This window comes from Sceloporus occidentalis, unplaced genomic scaffold (assembly GCF_023333645.1).
Source record: "Sceloporus occidentalis isolate IW3139 unplaced genomic scaffold, rSceOcc1.0.p SCAF_3, whole genome shotgun sequence".
Classification (NCBI taxonomy): Eukaryota; Metazoa; Chordata; class Lepidosauria; order Squamata; family Phrynosomatidae; genus Sceloporus; species Sceloporus occidentalis.
This window is the reverse complement of record NW_028316983.1, coordinates 114,599,320-114,625,664: the sequence shown is the minus strand read 5'-3', so window position 1 is coordinate 114,625,664 and position 26,345 is coordinate 114,599,320. Positions and strand designations below refer to the sequence as shown.

At 42.2% G+C, this 26,345-nt stretch overlaps 1 protein-coding gene across 3 annotated transcripts in view; it reads left to right on the top strand.

The window, feature by feature from the left end:
• The window catches only part of LOC149316584 (laminin subunit gamma-2-like), a 68,076-nt gene that overhangs the window by 18,542 nt on the left and 23,189 nt on the right, over positions 1 to 26,345 (top strand). For 2 of the 3 annotated variants that reach the window (XM_089515874.1, XM_089515875.1), the window contains exons 3-9: positions 7,418 to 7,553; positions 9,057 to 9,155; positions 14,799 to 14,935; positions 18,069 to 18,188; positions 19,240 to 19,429; positions 22,132 to 22,241; positions 23,699 to 23,920. In XM_089515874.1, the coding sequence (XP_089372000.1) occupies positions 7,418 to 7,553; positions 9,057 to 9,155; positions 14,799 to 14,935; positions 18,069 to 18,188; positions 19,240 to 19,429; positions 22,132 to 22,241; positions 23,699 to 23,920 (1,014 nt within the window). Of the gene's footprint in view, positions 1 to 4,708; positions 4,818 to 7,417; positions 7,554 to 9,056; positions 9,156 to 14,798; positions 14,936 to 18,068; positions 18,189 to 19,239; positions 19,430 to 22,131; positions 22,242 to 23,698; positions 23,921 to 26,345 lie in introns of those variants that run through there. The other variant, XM_089515876.1, reaches the window with a different exon arrangement.

Here is a 26,345-nt window from a genome sequence, read left to right as displayed (position 1 = left end):
TGGCTGGGTGAAGAATTTGGGACAAGGCATGGAGCTGCAGAAGCAGCTAGCAGTGGTATAGATCCATGACAGAAGCAGTCAAGAAAATGACATGGAAACAGGATCTATAGGGCCAGATGAGCATCCCAAAAAGCACCCAAACAGAAGTGCTCTCTCTACTGAAAAGTACACAGCAAACATAGAACTCTTTCTGTGTCCTAGTGTGATTCCACTTCATGTTTGTGGAGTTGGGGCAGCTCAGCTGTTGGGGGAGATGTACAGGCAGCAACTAAAATAGATAGAAGGTGGCCAAATTACAGAGTGGACTATGCCACAGCCTTGTCAAAAAACAAGTGCCTCTTGTGGCACTTGTGACATGAGATATTTAGTCTTCAAACATGACACAGTAGAGTATTCTTATGTCTTGCATATAGGTAAGTCAGAAACAAAATGGACTCTAAAAATAGTATAGAGTCAAGCCAAAAATAAGTTTAAACCTGGCAAGCATGATGGCATAATAGAAAGTTCTCTTCTGTCTTACTGACTCTAGTCCATACAAATCTACAAAAGGAACTACATGGTACATTTATGTTCGATATGCGTGGGAAGAACCCAGACGAAGTACACTGATAAACTGCCATCCTGAGAATGAGTTACATGGTGAGCTTGCCCACCTTGTTTAAGACTGATGTCAGGAGCGCTTCAGCAAGTTCCAGGGGGCTAATGCTCTACTGGCTCAAATATACCAGGATATTTTTAGTTTAAGAACCTAAGCATACCTGGACCTGGATGGTACAGGTAATTCTCCCAAATCCTGCAGTTGCTTCTTAAGTACAGTCATCCCTCTGTATCCACAGATTTTTTAATCCAATTATTCAAACATCTACGGTGTGAAAATATTTTAAATATATATAAATCCCAAAAAGCAAAGCTTGATTTTGTCCTTTTATGTGAAAGACACCATTTTACTATGCCATTGTATTTAATGGGACTTGAGCATCAATGGATTTTGGTATCCACGGGGGGGGGGTCCTGGAACCAAACTCCACTGGTTACCAAGGGCCCACTGTATTTTAATTTAGATATCCTATCTTGGCTTGCCAGGAGGCTATATGGGATGGATCAAAATGATTTAGTGAACGAAGGCTCCAGGTTCCTTGGTCTATTTCCACCACATTGATTACACGGAGAGCTCAGCTTTCTTTAAGACTGGAACCGCTGAAGCACCGCTCCTCCGATTCTCAAATTCCCCAAGCATTCCAGGATACCTTTGGGTGGTGGAATCAAATGCCGCTGAGATGTCCAGAAGCACCAGCAGGGGTACACTCCCCCTCTCAATGCTCAGTAAAGCCTCATGATCATGCAACAAACAAAACAAAAAACAAACCCACACACCAAAAGCCCCAAGCACAACAGAGTACATGATATAAACCAGTGATGGTGAACCTTTTCGAGGCTGAGTGCCCAAACTGCAACCCAAAACCCACTTATTTATTGCAAAGTGCCATGTCCCTCTGGCTTTCTAGTAACAAACTGGTAAACTCTGTGCTGGGGCAACGGCACATGTGCCCACAGAGAGGGCTCTGAGTGCCACCTCTGGCACGCGTGCCATAGGTTCGCCATCACTGATATAAACTAACATTGACTGGCATTATGGAAAATGATCATGAGTTTGACTGAAATTCAGGCATTTGGTCTTCTAATTAAAATCATTCATCTTCTTGGAGAAAACAGTAGTTGACTTGCTTCCTTTCATGTAAAGCATAGCTGTGTGTCCAAAAAGAAAATACTAGTTCCTAACGGGGTGGATTGTACTGATTCTCCTTCTGTTTCTTCCTGAGATCATGATCCTCAGTTGGTCAGAGTTGTCTATAGCAGCATGGCTTCTCTGCTCCCCAAAGCCACTGAGATGGCTTCAGGTGCAATGTAGGTTCTTGTCCCATTGTCTGTGTTCAAATAAGATTCAACAGCCAGTCCAATTTGGTTCTGCATGCTGACGAAGATCAGGTGCCATATCGTCCTTTGTCTCAGGCAACAATTTTTTTTTTGGAGGGGGCAGATCTTCTCTCCAAGGGTATTGTTCATTGTAGAAGACCCCACCAAAACATGCAATATAATCTCTGCTTCAGTTTGGAAGAAAAACGACCCTGCAGCCTTTTTTCACTACCAAAGCTGTTTCTTTGCCACCTTGGTGTGCAAGAACTCGCAGTCCTGAAAACGAAATGTACTGACAGTGTTATTATGATCATCACTGCTTATTATCTCAGTCCACATGATGATGTAAAGGCTGTGGTTATTTGACGTAAATGCTCTGAGAAGACATTATCATTGCTGTTATTACTGGAGGGGGAAAGAGCAGGATTATTATGAGGTGTTTACACTTCTTGAGGCTGGCCTTCTATCTTTTTGAGGGCCATTTTGTGAATTTGGAAGAGGGATGCTCAGAGAATTGTTACTGTAGACAGAGGATTGCAGAAGCAAGCGTGAAAGACTAACTGCTCATCCAGATCCCCTTTGGTCAACCTCAGTAACTGCCTCTGCTAACTGCCACCAGGACTTCAACGTTCTGTGGCATTTCTTTGTATTTAAACCAACCAATCAGGGAAAAGCTGGCGGCTTCTAAACTATGGCAGCCATATTTAATGCAATAAGGATTCAAATGTTTTAAACTATATGTTTCAAGTGAAAAATGCAACTTGTGTGATAGTCTTATTTCAGTGATTGTACAATCTAAGCATTGCTATCAGGTCAATTCACAAGTCCTGGACCTCTCCCGATGATGATGATGATGATGATGATGATGATGATGATGATGATGATGATGATATAAAACTTTATTTATATCCCGCTTCTCTGTCAGAAAACAACCGAAGCAACTTACATATTAAAATTCCATACAAAATGCAAGACAATGCATTATCCCCCAGTTTCCCCCTAAAAAAGAATTAAGCATGTTATAATTAAGATAATTAGTTTTAAATTAAATTAAATTAAACAAATGGGAAAGGAGGTACACAATACAAGATGGGAGGCTCATTTTGGATGGGTGTTTCTATTCCGGAAAAGCCAGCCGGAAGAGATTCGTCTTGACAGCTTTCTTCAAGCTGTCCAGGATAGTAATTTGATGGATCTCCTCTCGCAGGCCATTCCACAATCTGGGAACAGCAGTGGAAAAGGAGGTAGCAGTCAGTCTAGGTATAAATAAATTCCACCCTGAGGATCTGAGTGTGCCAAGTGAGTATATGGAAAAAGGTGATCCCTTAGATAGGTTGGCCCCAGGCCATGTAGGGCTTTAAAGGTCATAACCAACACCTTGTACTGCATCCGGAAACTAGTAGGCAGCCAGTGGAGTGATTTCAAAATAGGTGTGTTATGGTCTTTCCTAACATGGATGCAGACACACTGCATAATTAATCTCATGGTTTCAACTGTCATGGCTCCATCCTATGGAACTGTGTGATTTGTAGCTTGTTGTGGCACCAGAGCTCTCTGACAGAGAAGGCTAAATACAGTGGGTCTTTGGTATCCACTTGGGTTTGGTTCCAGGACCCCCATGGATACCAAAATCCATGGATGCTCAAGCCCCATTATATACAACAGCATAGTAAAATGGTGTCCCCTATATAAAATGTTAATATAAAGGTTTGCTTTGATAAGGAATCCATGGATAAGGAGGGCCAATTGTATCTCACAAAATGACAAATCCCAGATTTCCATAGCGTTGAACCATGGCAGTTAAAGCTGTACCAAACTGCATTAACTCACATTAACTCTGCAGTGTAGATGCAGCCCCAGGGATCAGAGCAAGCTGTATCATTAAACCGAATGTATGAATCACCTCAGGCAGGCAGCGAACTGTGGATATAATGAAAAGGCAACAAAATGTTAATTATTTACTTTATTATTCTTACATTTGATTGCAAAGAAGAGTTGGCAACAGAAGTTTGTAAGATTGTTTTGCTTCAACTTCCAAAATAATTTGGTCAACCTTTTAGTACTATGCACTTTGACCTGGGAGTGAGGAGGCCTGCTCTGTGCTTAAGGCAGACAAAACTCTTGGCTTGATCCTTTCCAGAAGTAATTTGTTTTGTTTTGTTTTGTTTGCAAGGAGAGTTCTGGATAAACAGAATCAAAATCTTTTAGGGGGCCTTCAGCAAAGAAGCCTGGATATAATGCAGCCTCTAGTACTCTAGTCTCTATTTCTGAGGAAGGCAATGACTGTTGTCTGCAAAAACCCTCTGAAATTTATTGGGTCACCATAAATCGGCAAACAACTTGAAGGCATGTACTTTAGTTAGTACAGTCTGAGAAAATTGATCCTTATCTAAGTCCCATTGAAATATTCCTAAAAGAAAATACATTAAAATATATGTCTGTGAGCACATGTGCTATAGCTGTGGATCAAATATTAGACACAAAAGTTATGTGGATTACAACTCCCAGAATCCCCAGGCAACATGGCCACAGCCAATTGGCCATACTGCCTGGGGGATTCTGGAAGTTATAGTCCAAAGAACTAACTTTGGGAAACTCAGCATAACCTTGCCTTTTGTCAGAGTTTACTGGTTATCTTATTCATTCCCACTTCATATCATACCATAGGCCAGTGTTCTCAGTCTATTCTGAGCTGACTTGTTTTCTGAACTGAAACTAATGGCATGCTTCATTCGAAGAGCCATGAAGGTTTACTTTCAGAGTGTGGAAGAACGCTTCACCTTTAGATGAGCCATTTCCTGTGTTTGTGTCATTGATCAAGGCCTACATCCAGACTGGAAGGAGGCAAGATACTAGTATGGAAATTCTCCAGGGCAATACCTTTGGAGACCTTTGGAGAGCAAGTAATTTTTTTCTATATTCCACTTTAACTGCCATGGGATCCAGGAATTTGCAATTTAGGAAAGGCTTCTCAGCCTAAGAGTTCTAGCTCCTCATCAGACTACAAACTCCAAAATTCCATAGGATGCAGCCATAGATTTGAAATGAAATATAGCACTATATCTGTGGAAGCTGGAAAGAGCTGAGCCCAGAATAATAATACAGAGGCACGGCAGGTAGGTGATTTAGAGGAGATCATTTAGTTACTCCACTACCTGATGCAGGGTTGAGAAGGACCTCAACTGGGGAGATTACCGCACTGGGTTCTGAGAACGTTCCTATCATCACGTGATGAGAACGTTCCTGGAACAGATATTACTGCATTAGTAAACTAGAACGTGATCAGAACGTGATCAGAACTGCATTTTACCGCACAGCGCTTGAAACCGTTCTCAGAACGGTTTGCTGTATTAGGTTTTGTGGGCTGTGTTCTGATGACGTTGCCACTCAGTGGTTGGACGGCTCGGGAGAGGGGCTGCTCCCAGGAAAGAGGGAAAAGGGAGGCTTGGCTTACTGAAATCCCTCACCTCCCTTCCCCATAGGAATCAATCCAAAAACGGAGTTTAAAAAGAGCAGTGAGCCCTATGGGTCTTCATCTGGGGGGGGGGGGGGCAGAGGATGCTTGGCTATGAGGATGTCCTGCCATCTCTTTCTCTGCCCTCTTTCCCCATAGGAATCAATCCAAAAACGGAGGTTAAAAAGAGCAGTGAGCCCTATGGGTCTTCATCTGGGGGGGGGGGGGGGCAGAGGATGCTTGGCTATGAGGATGTCCTGCCATCTCTTTCTCTGCCCTCTTTCCCCATAGGAATCAATCCAAAAACGGAGTTTAAAATCTCTCCCAGATGCAGACCCAAAGGGCTTGCCTCTGCTCCTTTTAAACTCAGTTTTTGGATTGATTTCTATGGGGAAGGGAGGTGGGGGATTTCAGTAAGCCTAGGGACTCTGGCCGGGAGAGTGCTTCTCAGCCTCACTGAGAAGTCTTCCCTCCGAAGATTCTCTTGGGAGGGAAAGAAGGCAAGCCCCTATAAAACGCTGGGGCTTCATATGCTGGCATATGTTTGAAGAAAATAGGATAAAACCTATGTAACTTGATGGGCCAAGGGCAGAGTCCCCTCCTTGGCAGCCTGGGCTTTAAGGGAGCTCCACGGAGGTCCCTTCAAGCGGAGGGAAAGGGAGGGGACTGGGCCAAGGGCAGAGCCCCAGCAGCCATTGCAGCTCTTTAAACCGGTTAGAAAAAAAGAGTCCTCTGCTGTCATCCCATTTCCTCCTCTGTGTGTACATGTAATGTGTGCCTTCAGGTTGTGAGCTTCCCTCCCCGCTTTAACTCTTGTCTGGCTCTTTGCTATGGAATTCTGGGAGTTGTTTGCTTGCTTTTCTGTGGTGCTCCAAACAGAGGAGCTTTTGTGGGTTTCCTCCTGGAGGGAAGGAGGAGAAGGTCCTGGGCATCCCTGCCTCCTGCATTGTGACAGCACAGGAGCCCCACTGGACATGACACTAGAGGCCCCTGCAGAAGCAGATAGACCCTCTCCCTCTTGCTCTCTGCTCTGGTCTCTTCTTTCCCTCTCTCTTTCTCTCTCTTTCTCTCTCTTTCCCTGCTTTCCTCTTCTCTTCCTTGTCCCACCTTTCCTCCCTTTTTCCTTCCTTCCTTCCCTCCCTCCTTCTTCCCCCCCTCTCTCCCTCCCTCTCTCTCTCTCTCTCTCTCTCTCTCTCTCTCTCACACACACACACACACACCTTCCCTCACTGCAGTCGCTCGCCTGCCTGCCTCCCTGTCTCCCTGCCTCCCTGCCTGTCATTCTTTCAGCCAATCAGGAGACGGAGGAATGAGGGAACGGATTTGAGAACGGATAAGAATACCGCACACACTTCTGTTTGAACGGTCTCATCACGTTTCAGCTCTCTGGGAACACATTCAGAACACATTCAATCTGTACCCTCCTGGAACACATTTGGAACACATTTAAACGTTCTGAGAACCCAATTGGAACACATACGTGCGGTATACTAAAATGCGTTCCGTTCTCATCACGTTCTCAGAACGTTCTCAGAACCCAGTGCGGTAATCTCTCCAGACGCTCAAGCCGTCATGGTCAATGCTAAAGATTATGGGAGTTATAATGTATAAAAGCTGAAAGGCCAACAGTTAAGGAGTATAGGTTGAGGATTCATAGTTATGAGTGTGTGAAGCAAACAAAAATCTTTCCTTTAGGAACTGTCATGTTATGAACTTCAAACTTTAATGGCTCTTCTCTCCAGTCTATTCCTTTTTTGGCAATATTGTACATTTTTGCTCTATATCAGTCTGCAAGAGAGTGGGTCCTAATGCACATTCCAAGATGGCTTTTGTGACAAAGACCAACCTAATAGCGCATGAGGTCACAACTCCTGCTCCCCAAATTAGGAAGATCACTTGCATATTGGAACAATGTGTTGTTCTAATAATGCTATAGCAACCTTTCCTGAATTTCCCTGGGATGCTAATGGGAATCATAAACCAAGCACTGTGTAGCAATCAGAATTGGTGTAACTGCATTTCCCTGCAACTGTCTCTTCTCCTTCATAGGTTCTGTCAGTGCACAGTGTGATAACCATGGACAATGCCACTGCAAACCTGGTGTGACAGGTGATAAATGTGACAGATGCCAACACAATTTCCACTCCTTCTCAGAGGCTGGATGCACACCTGCTGGGCAGATACAGTAAGTGCTGTCTGGTTGATGTAGTTGTTAGATGCTAGAGGTTGTATCTCCTTAGGATTGCAGGTTTGCCCCAGTTAGTCGAGGAAAAGAAGAAGAAAAGCTTTCTCAAATATTGTGGAGGGGGAATGACATACTTACATTTCAATACCACTTTATAGTGCTAAGCACTCTCTAAGTGGTTTACAATGTGTAAGCCAATTGCCCCCAACAAGCTGGGTACTCATTTTACTGACTTATGAAAGGATGGAAGGTTGAGTCAACCTGGAGCCCTAGGGTTGAACTCACAATGTTGTGACTGCAGTACCATCATTTAACCATTGTGCTATCAGGGCTCCCTGGTGTGATATCTAGCATGAGATCTAGTGAAATGATAACTAGATTTCTAAAATATGTGCAGGAAGTCATTTTTAAATGATGTACCATTCAGTGATGTAGTTCTCATATCAACTGACAGCTGTGTATGAACTGTGTAAATTGCATTGTTGAACTGTGCCACTTTTAAAGGACTGTGTGTTTGAAAATTCTCAACCACCTGTACTTAGAATACTAGATGCCTGAGACAAGGTACTCTCTATCATACTAGTTTTCATAGCGCCATTGTTTTCTTTCAATAGGGCAGCATTCAAATATGTGCCACCTGCATCATCCCTTCTTAAAAGATACAGTTGATCAACAGTTTGATCATATTATCTGCAGATTTTGTAGTGGGCTGAGGGAACTACATGTTTACAAATTTTGACATCAGCTGACACCTGATCCATATTTCCTGGGTTAAGGTGTAGATTGGAATGTAACTGTCCACGGGATGTTTACACTTCTTTAAAATGCTGCAGTTCAGTTGTTTGCTCCAAAACCTATCAAATGGATTAAACACATGAGTTCTGAGAGAACATAGATCTTCAAATGCATGAGAAACATTTTAACACTGTAAATATTTCTGTAAATGCAGATATTGTTCAGATATTTAAAAAAAACAAGAAAGATTAATGCAAAAATGGAATAGAATGAATTTATAACTGAGCATAGGCAAAAGGTGGCAGGAACTAGAGAGAGAATCTACTGATCTGCAGTACCCCAAATATTATTGATACTGTCTGGAAAGGAACACTTTGGTACCTCCATCCCCACCCCAGTCACTTATGAGCTAAGGGCAATATTTCTACTCTTTAGCAGCATTCCATTAAACTTTTCTAGGTCTTCATAATGTGAATCATTGCCTCCAAGTTCTTAAGACAATTGACCAACTGGCTAGATAGGAGTAAAATATGATAATGCAATCCATACAACATTGTCTGGAGAGCCAATGTTCTGACCAACAACCAATTCTGTTTAGTGGATTAGTGGCTATCTCTAGCCACTTTTGGTGTATACATTACCATTATATCACCAGGCTGGCTCAGTGGGGGTATGTTGCCCCATCTGTCTCTTTCTATGTCGAATTGCTTACATGTTTCCATGGTGAGTATAAACTTTAATTTGAACTTAATCTATCATTTGTCTCAGGATTTCCAGGTGTAATTGTGATCCTGCTGGAAGCACAGGCGAGTGTGTGTCAGGGCGCTGCATTTGCAAGGCAGCAGTTACAGGAGATCAGTGCAACAGGTACCTGTGTAAAATTGTATGATGAAAGGGTTTTGGTTTTGTGTAAAGGCATCAAGGAATCCTTTGGGTGTGCCAAGTTGTTCTTTAGTTTTGCTTTGTTTTCTTTTTGACTTGTTATTCTTCAGGACTATGGCTGCATCTGCTATGGAATCCTGAAATTGGTAGTTTGTTGTGGCACCAGAGCTCTCTGACATAGAAGGCTAAACATCTCACAAAACTACAGATCTCAGAATTCCAAAGCATCAAAGCATAGCAATTAAAGTGGTGTCAAACTGCATTATTTCTGTAGGGCAGATGCAGCCTATGTAAGTCAAATTAAATATGCAAGCATGGAATCATATATTATTATTATTATTATTAACCTTTATTTATAAAGCGCTGTAAATTTACACAGCACTGTACATACAATCTTTTAGTCAGAAGGTTCCCTGCCCTCAGGCTTACAATCTAAAAAGACACGACACAAAAGGAGAAGGGAGTGGTGGTGGGGAATAGGATCAGGTCCAGCAGATCTTCTCCACCTCCGAGGCCTGGACCAAGGCAGATGGACTGGAGGAAGGGCTTGGCTTCTTAATGAAATATGTGATCCCAAGATCTCTGATGCTGAGAAGTTCTGTTTCCAGCGTAAAAATTATGGTTTTCAAAGTATTTGGGAATATGGGCCTGTAATGTCTGATTGGAGCCTACGGTATATACTCATCTATAAGTCTAAAAATGTATGCCCAAAAAGTGACCCCAAAATCCCAGGTTGACCTATTTATGGGTCAGTATGGTAATGTGAAAACAGCTCTTTCAGATTTCTCCATGGAGAGAGAGTTTCTTTTTCTCTTGAGCCAAGCAGAAAGAGTCCTGAGTGTTTAATTACTGTTAAACAAATAAAAAGAGTCCTTCTCCCGCTATCTGGGGAGTGAAGGGTAAAAGAAAAATTGAAACGCTGAAGCAAAAAGTCTTCATTAGAGTCTCTCTTGCTGTGCACATAATACACAAACTGAAGGTGCCCGCAAGTTTTACCCTCAACCCATCGATAGGTCATGGCAAAATGCATAATTTTGGCCCCCAAACCTGCCATTGACTTATACATGAGGTCGAGTTATAGTTGAGTATATATGGTAAATACCTAAAGGCACCAGATCCTGTCTGGTCTTGGAAACTAAGCACAGTCAGCCCTGGCTAGTACTTGGATGGGAGACAGCCAAGAAAGACCAGGTGCTATTGTTTATATTTCAGAGGAAGGAACAGCCAAAACCATCTCTGAGTATTCCTTGCTTAAGAAAACCCTATGAAATTCATGGAGTCACCATAAGTCAATAGGTAACTTGAAGGTACATGCATGTACCAAAGGGCAAGAAGAAAGTTTGCAGTGTTCTGATCCATCTGACCTCATTGCTACTCTTCCCCATTTCCCCTGTCTGTACTGCCCACATTTCTCAGTGCACAGTGCAAGTGTTGAACTGCACATTAACAGAACACAATTACACAATGAAGCTTTGAGGATTTGGAGGAATAGAAAAATATTCATTCTATTGACTTTTTGACATGAGATAACTAGAATGACAGAGAAGAAAGGAATTTGAGATGAAGTTGCAGGGACATAGCTAGGATTTTAGGAAGGGGGGGGGGTCCAGACTAAGTGCCACCATTATAATGGGGCTTCGGTGCGGCAGCGCGGCAGCACACACCATTCATTTTTCTAATGGAAGGGGGGGTCCGGAGCCCAAGAACCCCCTCCCTTGGCTATGTCCCTGGAAGTTGGCATTTAATCCAGCTCCTGCTAGGTCTAAAGCCCCAGGACAGGGCATCTTATGCCTAAAGTGTCTTGATAAATTCCTGCTCAACCTTTCCTTCCAAATTCTGTGGATGCCTCTATAATCTTCTTAAACTGCTTACTTGTGTACAATGGACTGAATTCTACAGAAGAGACCAGGAACATCCATCTGCAGAACCTTCGTGACAATAACAAAGCATGCCCCCAGGCTGAACCTCTTGTTAGAGACAGGCCCACCATTGCCTGTGCCCTTGGTAATTGCAGCTCTGAGGGCAGAGCCATGTTAGAGCAGGTGAGGCCATATGGCAAGATCTTATCCAGGCCTGTGTTCTTTTGAGAGTACATTCTGTATTGTTTAAATCAGAGGTTGCACCCTTCCCTGAAATGCATTTACCTGAAAAAAGGATCTTGCAAGATTTACTTTTCCTTATTCTATTTTCTTTGTTTGTTTGTATCCCACTTTCCCCAAAAAACTGGGACTCAAGTGCCTTATAGTTAAAAGACTAAAAAGAGGTAAAGGTAGTCCCTTGATATGAATGTCTAGTTGTAACCGACTGTAGGAAGCAGTGCTCTTCTCCATTACTAAGCTGAAGAGCCAGCGTTGTCTGAGAACTACTCTGGTGGCCATGTGGCTAGCATCACTGCATTGAATGCTATTATCTTCCCACCAAAGTGGTACCTGTTTATCTACTAGAAAACTGGGCCAAAGCTAACAAAATGAAATTCAACACAGAGAAATGTAAGGTACTGCACTTAGGGCGGAAAAATGAAAAGCACAGATATAGGATGGGGGACACCTGGCTGAATGAAACTACGTGTGAAAGGGATCTAGGAGTCCAAGTAGACCATAAGTTGAACATGAGTCAACAGTGTGATGCGGCAGCTAACAAGGCCAATGCAATTTTAGGCTGCATCAATAGACGTATAGTGTCTAGATCAAGGAAAGTAATAGTTCCACTCTATTCTGTTCTGGTCAGGCCCCACCTGGAATATGGTGTCCAGATCTGGGCACCACAATTCAAAAAGGACATTGAGAAACTGGAGTGTGTCCAAAGGAGGGCGACTAAAATGGTGAACGGTCTGGAAACCATGTCCTATGAGGAACGACTTAAGGAGCTGGGGATGTTTAGCTTGGAGAAGAGAAGGCTAAGAGGTGATATGATAGCCCTGTTTAAATATTTGAAGGGATGTCATGTTGAGGAGGGAACAAGCTTGTTTTCTGCTGCTCCAGAGACTAGGATCTGGTGCAATGGATGCAAGCTGCAGGAAAAGAGATTCCACCTCAACATTAGGAGGAACTTCCTGACAGTAAGGGCTGTTCGACAGTGGAACAAACTCCCTCGAAGTGTAGTGGAGTCTCCTTCCTAAGAGGTCTGGATGGCCATCTGTTGGGGATGCTTTGATTGTGATTTCCTGCATGGCAGGGGGTTGGACTGGATGGCCCTTGCGGTCTCTTCCAACTCAACGATTCTATGATTCTATGATACAGTACTTGCATTTGCATGCTTTCCAACTGCTAGGTTGGCAGAAGCTGGGACTAGTGACAGGAGCTCACCCCATCATGCAGCACGTAGGCCTTGAACTGCCAACCTTTTGATCTTCCAATCGTCAGAACTGGTGTCTCAATCACTAAGCCACTGCATCCTTTACAGTTAAAAGTACAGCACATTAAAAAACTTACAAAAGTGAAAGTTAAAATGGAATTAAGCTATAAGAGTAAAGTGTAAAGGGGCTTATCTTTGAGGAGAGGAAGAGTCTCCCTGTCCTTGAAGTGTATATATAAGGATGACCACACTGACAGGGCTTATATGTATGAGAGTAAGTAGATTCATCAGACATGTCACTTGAAATATACATATTCATGGGATGGCCAGAAGATCAATCCACTTATGATGGCTTCTTCCCACGTGGTTTATAAATAAGCATTCTAGAGCAAAAAATAAAGAAAACCAACCTGTTTGTTTGGGAGGTACTTGATAACTTGATGTGTTGTCAGGCTTGATTTCTTTATTTTTTGCTCTAGAATGCTCATTGACTGGTAGCACCTACCATTCTTCAGATTTGTTTTATGCCACGTTCTGTGCAAAATGGAATGAAAACAGTAAACACCCACCCATCCACACACACACACTCACCAAAGAACAGATTGTTGACGGGTTCCTGAGACTGAAAATGTTTGGGATATTAATCTAAATCTATCAGGTTTGGTCCAAATTACATAGATCACAAAAAAATATGGATGACACTTAAAGACATGGGAGTGCCAACACGTCTGATAATACTGATGAGAAATCTGTACTTTGGGTGACAGGCTACTGTTAGAACAGAATATGGAGAAATAGAATGGTTCCCAATTGACAAAGCGATCAGGCAAGGCTGCATTCTATAGCCCTGTTTGTTCAACTTGTACTCTGAGAATATCATAAGAGCAGGTTTAGACTCAGGAGGAGGAGTGAAGATGGAAGGGAGAACAAGCATTCCCAGAGGTGAGCCCCTCTCTGACCCAGGAAGCCTCCTTTTAACCATCCATTAAGAAGCCAAGCCCTTCCTCCAGTCCATCTGCCTTGGTCCAGGCCTCAGAGGTAGAGAAGAACTGGACCTGATCCCATTCCCCACCACCACTCCCTTCTCCTTTTGTGTCATGTCTTCTTAGATTGTAAGCCTGAGGGCAGGGAACCATCTAACTAAAAGATTGTATGTACAGCGCTGTGTAAATTTACAGCGCTTTATAAATAAAGGATAATAATAATAATAATAATAATAATAATAATAATAATGTAGACGACACCATACTACTAGCAGAAAACTTATCAGACTTGGAACAATTACTGAGGAAGGTAAAAGAAGAAAGTGTAAAGGCAGGCTTAATGCTGACTATAAAGAAAACACAAATAACAACCACAGAGGAACTAGATAAATTCAACCTAGACAATGAGAAAACTGAAATAGTTAATGATTCCTGTACCTTGAATCAAAGATGGGTCAGAATGTAGATTGTAGTCAAGAAAACAGAAGAAGACTAGGAATGGGAAGAGGAGCAATTAAAGAACAAGATAAACTCCTAAAGTGTAAAGATATTCACTAAAGTTAGAATTGCCCAAGCCATTGTATTCCCCATCAACATGTACGGATGTGAGAGCTGAACAGTGAAGAAAGTGGATAAGAGGAAAATCAACTCTTTTTGAGATGTGAGGCTGGAGAAGAGTGCTCAGGATACCATGGACAGCCAAAAAGACAAACATGTGGGTTCTTGGGCAAATAAAGCCAGAAATTTCCCTGGAAGCTAAAATGACCAAATTAAGGCTGTCATACTTTGGCCACATCACGAGAAGGCATGACTCATTAGAAAAGACAATAATGCTAGGAAAGATGTTGGGCAATAGAAAGAGAGAGAGATGGCTAGATGGCTAGACTCAACCAGGGAGAGCACAGGCATGAATCTACAAGACTTAAGCAGCGCAATGGAGGATAGAGGGGCTTGGAGGTGTCTCATCCAGAGGATCACCATGAGTTTGGGATGCGTCAAGGGCAGTTAACAACAATAGCCAAAGGTTCAGCACTTTGGATAGTTCTTTTAATGACCAGAGTAAAACCCATAGTAGTTTCACTGCTTCACTGAGATGGAAGCCACCAGCCAGCACTGCTGAGCTGGCCCCAAGCTGTTACCTCTTTGGAATGGTAACCCAGGTTAGTGAATGGCTGATCAAGCATGTTATTGCTGATACATTCTCAGTTTAGCTACCCAGTTGGCTTTCACTTATGAAACGAGACAGAGGTATCTGGAATGGTAATAAGATATGTCTTGATCACCACCTTTTGGTGCAGATGTGAATAAAAAGAAAACAATTACATGATATGTTGATTTTTTTTTCTCTCAGTTGCAAGCAGGGTTATTATAACCTTGATGCAGGAAATCCAGAAGGCTGCTCTCAGTGCTTCTGTTCTGGACACTCAACTAAGTGCACCAGTGCAAACAATTATAGCGTCCATAGGATTACCTCTTCTTTCCAGCAAGGTAAAACCTTCACTGCGATCTATCTTTTCTTTTGCATGAGCAATATTTTTGGTGTTACACTGAAGTTGTAATTCTTGTTGCCAATACCAGGCACCAAAAGCATAATAGAAAGGCTGGGGTAGATATAGCCTCCATAGGGCATCCAGGCCAATGTTTCATGTAGTAAGAATGTATGTCACTCTTGAGCAGTGTTTTCCAAACTTTGGTCCTCCAGATATTTTCAACTTCAACTCCTAGAAGCCATAGACAGTTTGCCCAACAATCAGGAATTTGGGGAATTGAAGTCCAAAACATCTGGAGGACCAATGTTTGGGAAACACTGCTCTAGAGTTTAGTTGGACAGTAAGTCAGTATTCATGAAGGGAAGACAATATTACCAGTGACAGCTGGTGACATCCAAGTCAATGGGACCATGAATGCCAAAGAGCCCTTCAAGAAATAGAAGGCAATGTTATGCCTCCTAGTAAAGTCCAGATGTTACAGGAGCTATCCAAGGTCCAAAACACACTGCAGAAATAATCCAGTTTGAGACCGCTTTAACTGGTCTGGCTCAGTGCTAGGGAACCCCGATGATAGGGTTCAGCTCCTTTAAAGTTCAGGCTAAAATCTGAAGCAAATTCACCTCCTCTCTGGCACAGAAGTCATCAGCTGGCAATGAGTGTTACCAGAGGTTTGGAGTGAGGAAGGGTGGGATGTAAAGACATGCATTTTCTTAAAGTTCCATCTCACCAAGCTTGGCTGCAGAAGTAACATATAATCAGCCCTTGGAGAGCCCCGTCTATGCCACTGAAGCAATGATTCTGTTAGATATTAATTCCTCCCTCATATTTGGCATAACATTGCCTCCTATTATTTACTTGTATTCCTTGAAGGGCTCTTTGGTATTCAAGCAAGCTTTTAAGGTTTCCATGATGTTTCAGATACACCCTCCTGAAGTGGAAAAAAATTGTCAACCCCAGTGATTTCTTTAAAACAGAAAAATACTGTAATGGCTTTATATATGTTTCTCAGTAGTACTAAGAAACCTGCTCTGATTGGTGCATTTATTTATAACTGATAGTTGTTGTTGTTGTTGTTGTTGTTGTTGAGTGCATTCAAATCGTTTCTGACTTAAGGCAATTCTAAGGCTATCATGGGGATAACAAGGATTTTTTTTTAAAAAGTGTTTATTAATATTATTATTATGATTTGTCATTCCACTGAAATTTCTGCGTAAGGTCAGCTGCCACAATCAAATCCACATTGACAGTAATCTAGCAGAATAAGCATCTCCATACGTGTTTCACATAAAGATCACTCAAATTAAAGCGATATGCTTCTGATTTTAATTTTTATTTATTATTTAAATGTATAGCTGGCCTCCCCACCCATGAACTTAAGACAGTAGGTATGGACTTCCCTGCTCCTTACTTGATTCTTACAACAACACTGTAAAATAGCTCATGCTGTTAGTGACTGGCCCAACATTACCTACTAGGTTTAATACTTCATTGGGGACTTGGACCTAGATTTCCAAAATTGTAGCACTTTACAATGGCACTGCTCTAGTTGGTGTCAGCCGGTGTGGTGATGGTGGGAATTACTTTGCCCTTTCCCTGCCCAGTCAGACTCCAGCAGCCCTGGCCCTAAAGTCCCATGCAGCTCTTGACGTGGGGGGGATGGTTCTCTGAAGGCCACTCCTCTGGGGTCCTGTGGGGCTCTTGACACGTCGGGCTCTGAAGGCTGCTCCTCCCTTTTAGGATCTGGTAGGGCTACTGGGCAAACAGGAAAGTGCCCTTGCTTGCTTGCCCAGTAGCCATACTGGACTCTCTGGGTATACCACCCCACCAGATAACACTCCCCTCTGGGGTGTCACCTAGTGCAGTTTGTACCCCCTGTATGCCCCTAGCGGTGCCACTGGGACTTTATCACACAAGCCTTGGTCTCACCTTGATCTTGCCAGTCATGTTATTAAAAGAATGAAAATGTGCCAGTTTTGGAAATGTTATTACTTCTTCTGTCTTTCAATAGAACAACTTGGGCATTTTCCACCACCAAGGGTCCCGGTGCGCTTGCTTCTTCATTCTCTTTTAACTCCACATCCTTGCCCCATGGCCAACCCCTTTCTCTTGTTTTTTATTCGTAATATAGTTCTGGAGTAAATATTTTTGCTCGCTCTCCCCTCATTCCACCTGCCGAAGAAGAAATGAGAATCTCTCCTCACCAGGAGAAGACAGTAATTTTTGGGGGGGTGGGGGGGTTGAAGAGAAAAGAAAAAGTATTTTTAAAAACCTGCCCTGAAATAGGGAAGGAGGAAAGGGAGGAGAGGAGAGGACACTGACACCATGTGACTGTCCAGTGATGGAACTGCCACTGAGGAAGTTATCACACTTGATGACAAATGCTAGAGCAGCATATTTGTGAGTTTATTGACGGATGTTCCCCATCAATGAAAAAGGACACTCTAGCAGTAAAGCAGGAACAAAATAGTTACAATGGCGGGATACACACCGCCATATAGTACGTATTGTATACGTACTAGGGTTAGGAAGGGGCGGTGCTTCCGCACCCCCCTAACCCTAGTACATATACAATACGTACAAGATGGCGGCGCCCCTTCCACATGGGCGCCGCCATCTTTACGTACTGGACGCATAGCGTCCAGACGTGTCGCGGCGCCTATGATGTCGCGAATGCGCCAGCGGCACCTCGCGACATCATCAGTGCGCCGCAAAAAGAAGCTCCGAAATGGAGCTTCTTTTTTGCTCCGCGCAGGAGCCGCGCAGTTTGGCTGCTGCAGCTCCCGCGCGGAGCAAATGGCGCCGGCGGGGGAACGCCACAAAGCGGCGGTTTGTATCCCGCCTATGTCATGTGATACGTACTGTCAATAGTAGCTTTAAAGCCCTAGCCCAGCATTCCAACCACTGCATCACACTGGAAGATTATCTAGTCCGACATTCAAGGAATCATCTCATCCTTAAAAGAAGGAATGACTGTTGACCATGGCTACTTATTTTCTCCATGTGCACCGTTCTTTTATATAAGATGGAAAGAATTGCTGTAACTCCTTTGCGGTCACATTTTCTGAGTCAGTGAGTGTGCTGTAGATTGAATTTCCAAGTTCATTTAGTAAATTGGTTTTCTTGTATATCAGGAGATGAAGGTTGGCAAGCTCAAGGAAATGGGTCCCCTTTACCGCTCCAGTGGTCTTCACACCATAAGGTAGTTTATGTGGCAGCAAGAAGGTCAGATCCCATCTATTTTGTGGCACCAGGTATGTATGTCTGTATCTCACAGCAGAGTAGCAGTACAGAGAATGATCTGATAGTTCATTTGTATTCTTTAATATTATTAATTATTTGCTAATATTATCACATGCTCCTAGCCATTGGTGCACTTTAACTCAGCAGGTTCTAATACATGTCTTTTGGGGCTGTAACCCCTATCGAGCAAGCATAGCCCACAGTGACAAACTATAGGAGTATCGGTCCAACAATATCTAAATGTCCACACATTCTCCATCCCTGTTCCAGCTCATACCGTTGTTGACTTCTAGAGGGTGTCAACACTTTATTTATAACACCCTTTGGGGCAAAGCTTCCCCCAAGTTATTCACAGAGTAAAACTTTAAATCAATAAAATACAATCAGCTGAACTATCATATACCATGTAAAACTGTATCAAGAATGAAAATCACATTACTAAAAGACATCTGGAATAATCAGTTCTTTGAAGCCCACTTAAATGTTAGGGAGTTGGGCCGTGCACAGTTAGAATAACAGTTATTCCTCTGACTATTCTGTTTATGTCCCATTTTAAATGTGTTCTTAATCAATCTTATAGTATAGTTGAGACAGCACTCAGTGTTCTTCAGAATGCTTCTATTCACTTTCTGGACACTGTTACATCCATTCGTTTTGTCCAGAAATTCATGATATAGGGTGTTGCATTTCTCATGGTTAGAGGAGCTACAAGTTAATGATCTGTGAAGATATGTTCAGTAGCTTCCCAGCAATTGAAATAGTGAAATAATTTAAGTAAAAAGGCATGGTTAACCCAGGATTGCTCTTTCTGCAAAGTGAGCCATTCAAAATAATGTTCATAGTGTACTACTGGAACATGGTGAATAGTTTGCTCTGGAACACCTTTCAGGATTAGAATATCAGTGGAAAATAGGCCATTGATACTGGTAAGTTTCCTTGAAATCTTATCTACCAATAAGTTGTCACATCCCTAATGCTAGCCCCTGTCAGTGGCATACATTTGTTTGTTTGTTTTTAGTAAATGTCATTTTAAACTGTTGTTTACTTCATACTTCTTTGTAGCCAAGTTCCTTGGAAACCAGCAGCTGAGTTATGGGCAGACACTGTCTTTTGATTATCGCGTCAATCAACCTGGACGTCGTCCTTCCCAACATGATGTTGTCTTGGAAGGAGCTGGCTTAAAAATCACTACTCCGCTTATGCCCAATGGAAGGATGCTGTCTTGTAGAGCCAGCCAGACCTATACATTCAGGTAAATTATATTAAAAGTCTGCTTGAAAATAAAAGTTTTTGCCTGCCAGTAGAAAGAGAGCAGGGAAAGGGCCAGCCAGACTAGTCTCCCAAAGGGCAGGAGAAGCCACTGAATTGTAGTTATTTAGTTAGTGTTTAGGATATTTAGTTGTGTTTATTGGTTTAGTGTAGATTTTAGTACTGTATACTGTTTAGTACAATGTCTAGTCATAGTTTAGTCTTAATTTTACATACCCGTATTTTCCGGCGTATAAGATAACTGGGCGTATAAGATGACCCCCAACTTTTCCAGTTAAAATACAGAGTTTGGCATATACAGTCGACCCTTCTTATACACGGATTTTTTATACATGGATTTAAGCATACACGGTTTGAAAATGTTCCAAAAAAGTATAAATTTACCTTGATTTTCCATTTTTTCTAAGGGACACCATTTTGCTATGTCATTATATTTAATGGGACTTGAACATACACGGATTTTGCTATACACGGGGGATCTTGGAACCAAACCACAGCGTATAACAAGGGTCCACTGTACTCGCCATATAAGACTACCCCTCTTCCAACGCACACCAAATAAAAATTTTAAAAAGCAGATTTGATTTCAATATGGTAATTTTAATTGAAATGCTTATGACATGCAGGTACTTAGTAGGAAAACTTGTTGTATGCAAAGCCTGCTTGGACTGGTCATCTCTCCCTGCCTGCCCAGCCCTCCCTGTCTCCAAGATTTTATATCTTGTACAGCACCTCCCTTCCTGCTTTCATATGGTCGCCACACATGGAGGGGATGAGGCTGCGGCCATTTTGAGCTCCCCCCCAGCATATGTGGCAACCGCAGATTCTCCAGTCCGGCTCGGAAGTTTCAGCACCTGCCCTATAAGATGACACCCGGCGTATAAGACGACACCCAACTTTTGAGAAGATTTTCCTGGGTTAAAAAGTAGTCTTATACTCCAGAAAATACAGTATATATATGTGCCCACTTCACCATATAATCTTTTACTCATTCATCTTCCATCTCTAATTTCAGAAGAATATTTGTACACTTTTTTGATTACGTGAACATCATGTTTGCACAGTTCTGAATAAAACTAATTTTCTCCAACCTCTATGACTGGATTTCTATTAAGTTGGTCAAATCTCTCCATGAGATTTGGAAACAAGTTAAGATACTTGCCTTCTAAGTAGCATTTTCGTTGATTTTAGCTCCCAACTGTCTTGTTCCTAATATATAACATCAACATATAATAACCGTTTTCAACTTTTAGCCCATTGTTTCCTAAGGAAAGCCTCTTGAGTGGAAGTAGCTAATATCTTGGCGAAGAGTCTTAGCTTGTACTTAAGCCAAACTCACAAAAGGGCATTTCTTATACAGTGGGCCCTTGGTATCCACTGGGTTTGGTTTTAGGACCCCGTGGATACCAAAATCCATGGATGCTCAAGTCCCATTAAAAACAATGGCATAATACAATGGGGTCACTTATATAAAATGGCAAAATTAAGGTTTGTGTTTTGGAGTGTGTGTGTGTGTGTGTATTTTCAAGCCGTGGATGGTTGAATCCATGGATAAAGAATCCATGGATACGGAGGGCTGACTGTACAATGATTTTTAAATGCAGCATGCGCTTTAGCTTTATCTTACTAGGTATATGCATACCACCCAAGTCTTAAATCATAACCTCCATGTTCTAAAAAAAGTTCTCAGCATTTTTGAAGTCTTGCTTCTCATTTCACACAAATAATTTCTGCAAAGTCAAGATGAATTATTTAAACTAGGAATGATTTAATACATGACCTGCAGGTGACATGCAACCCCTGCCCCACATTTTTTTGGCCTCTGTCACCTCACCAACATCAGTGTTATTTAACTCCCAGAAGCACTGCTGAAGTGGAAAGTAAGGTGCAGTTCAAAAACAGGAATATGGCCCTTCCACCCCAGATATTGCCCACCTTGGGACCAAACAAAAGAAAGTGCATATACCTCAGTTTCTGATCCATCATTTTGCTTTATTTCTCTTTATCTTAACACCCATCTCTTTTTAGGTATCACTTTTCCGTTCCTCAGGTTGTAATGGCAAAAGCAAAACTTGAAAATAAAAACAGATTACACCTTAGGCGGCTCATTTTGAAGCCCAGCAGGCTGCACCATTCCATTGTGGTCATTATTTGGGCAACTGAAAGTGACATTGCATCATTCTCAGTCACTTTGGGGGGCATTTTAAGTTGCTGATGATGCCCCCCCCCCCCATTTTGGAGTTGCAGGCCCTAAAATAGCATGTTTGTAATGGAAGGGTATCTGGGAGTTTTGGTGGTTCACTGGAGGTCTTGAAGGCATCTCTAGACTCATCTGCTGGGACACCTGCAGTCCATGGATTGCATGATTTCCACTCTTGCCCTTGGATTACTGAAGAAATATGTATTTTGTATGGGTGTTTGTGCCCTGAGAATCACAGGTACCAGACTTCTGTATCCTTTGCACAGACTTCTGTGTTCCTCATTTTTCTCAACCAGAAAGTGTACCATTTTCTCTATATCATTAGACATTTGAGCCTTTCTCCACTGCTAATTGTAAAACAGCTAAGTGGTTCTGTCTTCATTCATTCATAGGTATTTTTGCTAAGTGAAATGTTATCTCTAAGGATAGCTGCTCAGATATCTTTCTGTATAGCCTCAGTTTATTTCTGCTTCTCTGACCTGCAGGTTGGATGAGCACCCAAACAATAACTGGAGTCCTAGGCTGAGTAGAACTGAGTATCATCGTTTAATTGGGAACCTGACAGCACTGCGAATCAGAGCTACTTATGGAGACAGTGAGTTGGAAGTAGGATAGTAGAATGGCTTGTGTACATTTTTTTTAGATGTATTAACTTCATTTTTTAAAAAATCTCAAAAGGATGCTCACAGAGTGCTATAAAACAATATAAAAACTCACTGAAAAGCAGATTGTCATTATTTCTCTTCTGAGGCCTTGTTTTGTAAACTTCTCTTCAGGAACATTGTCCACAGTGACTTGCTTTCTGAGAAACTGTGTGTGACTGTCACAGAAACCCCTGCATGGTACAGAAGATTCTGGGACATGTTTTAAGTTGCAACCAGCATTCACTTGGAGTACTCTTGTCCAGACTATACTTTAGGCTGCTCCCCCACGCACACCTAAACATACGCCATGGCTCCAAATTGGAATAGTGGTAATGAGGGCATTGGTAATAATGAAGACTATTAGAGAGAAAGCTTCAGTTGTATTCGTCTCCTCACTGAGAAATCTTTTGCAATCCAGCATCCCCTTATTTTAGCATAAATATTTGCCTGCAGAGATATGTTGCGCCAGTACTACACAACCCCCTTGCGGACGAGCAACAGTGCACACAACATATACCAATGTTTGGGTGCCATCCTGAAATGCTCAGTGTGCAGCCAAGGTGTGCAATGTGCAACTGCAGTGTGCATCCACAATGCACAGTGCATAACTGGAACATGCATCACTGCTGTATACACAACTCTGCTATAAGCCAAATATGACTGTTGTGGTATTATTGCAAATAATTCATCCAGCATGTGTATCCCACTAACAGAATGCCAGGCCTTTTGTGCTTCCTGGAATACTGTTCAAACATCCCCGATCAAAACATAAATAATTAAAGCCAATGGGCATGAGTTAATCTGCTTACCAAGAAAAGCCTATTTAAAAATACATGATTTTTCCTGTTTTGCAAAAGCAAGGCAGGGCTCCCTTAGCAGACTGAATTCTTAGCAGAATTCCTCACGAAACTGCTTAGCTTGAAGGAGGATTCCACATGATGGTTCACACATTATGGAAGAAGATTCTTCAGAACAAAACTACAGATCCCAGAATTCCACAGGACAGGACAAAGGCTGCAAGTGGTGTCATACTGCTGTGTGTATACACCCTTAAAACTGATTTTATTTGTCATTCATCATCCATAGCCAATGCTGCAAAATGTGTTTCTGTGGAGGGTGAAGGTAGCTTGTGATCTCTAATTTCAGGACCCCCAGCCAGTTGATTTTTATATGACTTTTAGAAAAGTAGCAGATTAATTCAGAAACAGGATGGAAAAGGATCACAAATGAATTTGTGCGAAAATTACATCATACAGAAATGGAATGATCTGTCCATTTCTAAGCCTGCTCTCCAGACATCTGCTCTTCTCTTAGATATTATCTAGTTGGGATTTTGGGCTGTATGGTACTCATCATGTTATTATCTTCTCAAGAAGTATTCAGTGCAATCTGCTTTCTGTTCATTCAGCCACAGGCTACCTCAGGAATGTCATTTTGATTTCGGCACAGCCAACCTCTGGCACTCCAGCACCATGGGTGGAACAATGTGTGTGCCCAGCTGGATACCAGGGGCAGTTCTGTGAGAAATGTGCTCCAGGGTACAAGAGAGAGAATTCTGGTAGACATGGGGCTCTCAGCAACTGTGTGGTGTGCAATTGCCAGGGAGGAGGACTCTGCGATCCAGATACAGGTATGGAAATCCACAGGCACCTATTGTTCTGGACATACTAGTTTTTTTTTAATTATGAGAACAACAGTCTGGACTCTAATAGAAAAGTAAAATAGTCCTCAACCTGTTAGCACAGTTTTCTTTCCAGGTTTTTGGCTCTGTGAGGGAGATGTGGGCATGGCATAATTTTAATAATAATAATAATAATAATAATAATAATTTTTATTTATACCCCGCCTTTCCATGGGTATGATCAAGGTGGCTTACAGAGGATTAAAACAGTAGGATACTTTTTATACTTCATATAAAAAGGAGATTATTGCATTTTTTTTCCCTGAACTGGGCACGGGCTGAGACCGGGGTTGGAACAGGTGTTATCGCATAGCTCTGTGCCCAGATTGTTACCATCCCATCACTGATCAGAATGTCTTCCGTTACGGAAAAGAAGTGTTTTTAGCTAAGGATAGGAGAAGGACAGGATGGTAATGATCTGAGCCTATAGCTGTGCAATAAGACACGGTCCCAGCCTGGTCTCAGCCCATGCCCAGAATAGGAAAAGGCAACTAGTGTGATAATCCCTAAAGTAATGTCCAGTGCAGGCACTGGACAGATATTCACTCAACAAGTATGATTTCTCCAGTTTTGAGAAGAAGGCTTGACCCAGTTGGGCAACATATTAAGGAAGGTCCATTCCACTTAGGTTGTATCTTAGGTTGAATGAAAATTGGGAGGTAAGTGTGCATCCTCCCCATGTGGCAACAGAATGCATTTATAAAAGGCCCTTAGAGCCCTGAGAACTTTAGCCAGTCTTATTGTATTAAAAAAGAGAGAGTTTCTGTCCCTTTTGTGATGAAAAACTTCAGTGTCTTGAGAGATTCTTCTAAACCCATGGTGAACCTATGGCATGCGTGCCCTCTCTGGCATGCGAAACCATTTTGGAGGGCACGAGGAGAGACCTCTTTTCAGAAACAGATAAAGACCCAGGGGGGTGGGGAAAAGAAGAGGAACATGCACGCACCTATTCCTCTTCTTCCCCCACCCTCCTGGGCCTTTAGCTGTCTCTGCAGAAGTCCCACCCTGGAAGTACCGCCACCAGAAGTTGGAAGTCCCACCCCTGGAAATCCCATCCTCTCCCCCCAGAAGTTCCACCCCCGGCACCAGGTAACATCTGGTGCCGGAATACTTTTGAGTTTGGGCACTCTGTCCCTAAAAGGTTCACCATCACTGTTCTAAGCCTTTTCCAGATAATGTTTCAAATTGCATCTGGATGAACATCCACTGAGATTATATTTATATATCTGTTGGTTTATTACACTTCTATACTGCACAATAACTACAAGAGGCTTCTCTGGGATAATACTGTTTGCAATGTTTAAAGCCCACTGCCACATACATAGGGACAGTCACTTTTTAGCCAGGTCCCAAGCAATTAATCCTGCCTATATTATGGTGCATCATTAAACCTTACAAAAGTTCAAGGAATGGATTTGAAGGGGAAAAAAGCATCTGCCACCTGCTGCTGAGAGGTCGAAACCACAATAAGCGAACAAGACAGATAAACAACTATTTTAGACTGATTACAGAAGCCACATTCTCCAAGGAAGCACCTCCGTTATCTTTCCTTCCCAACCACTATCTGATACTATCCAGCAGCTGAGAAAAAGAGAGCATTCCAATAATTCCTAAGAGATAGAGCCTTTAATCAAGTGTGGATATCATCTGCCATGAACTAGAGCTCTACAACAAAGTAAATAAATACTGTTAACAGATGATTTTTAAGGCTGTGACTGATAACTGTTTGCAAATTAATTGCAATTAGAATATGGAATAAAAAACTTTCCTCAAAAATATTTCATAGTTTTCAGAATCTGTGAAGTATATATTGTAAATCTATGTACAGTGGACCCTTGTTATACACTGGGTTTTGGTTCCAAGATCCCCTGTGGATAACAAAATCCATGAATGCTCAAGTCCCATTAAATATAATGACATAGCAAAATGGTGTCCCTTATAAAAAATGGAAAATCAAGGTTTGATATTTGAAATTTATACTTTTTTTGAACATTTTCAAACCATGGATGCTTGAATCTGTGTATAAAAAATCCATGTATAAGAAGGGCCCACTGTATAGTCAAATCTATGCTTTAATGTAGGGATGGGCAGAGTGTGATCCAAGGGGCCACATACAATCCCTCAAGAGCTGCAGGGCAACCATTCTCCAGTCTCCAAACCAATTCTTTCTTAATATCCTTTTTAACAGTAAAAGGCCTCTCCTGCCCTCTAGGGGACACATAAAATAATTTTGGCAAGTTTAAGGCCCACAAGCTGTTTTGGGCCCGGGGGAAGCTTTTTTATTATCACAAATGTCTTCAAGTCTCTTCTTATGTTGAAAAAAAAGCCCCTTACGACTGTAAAACAGTATTGGTTGAGGGACTTGCCAAAACTG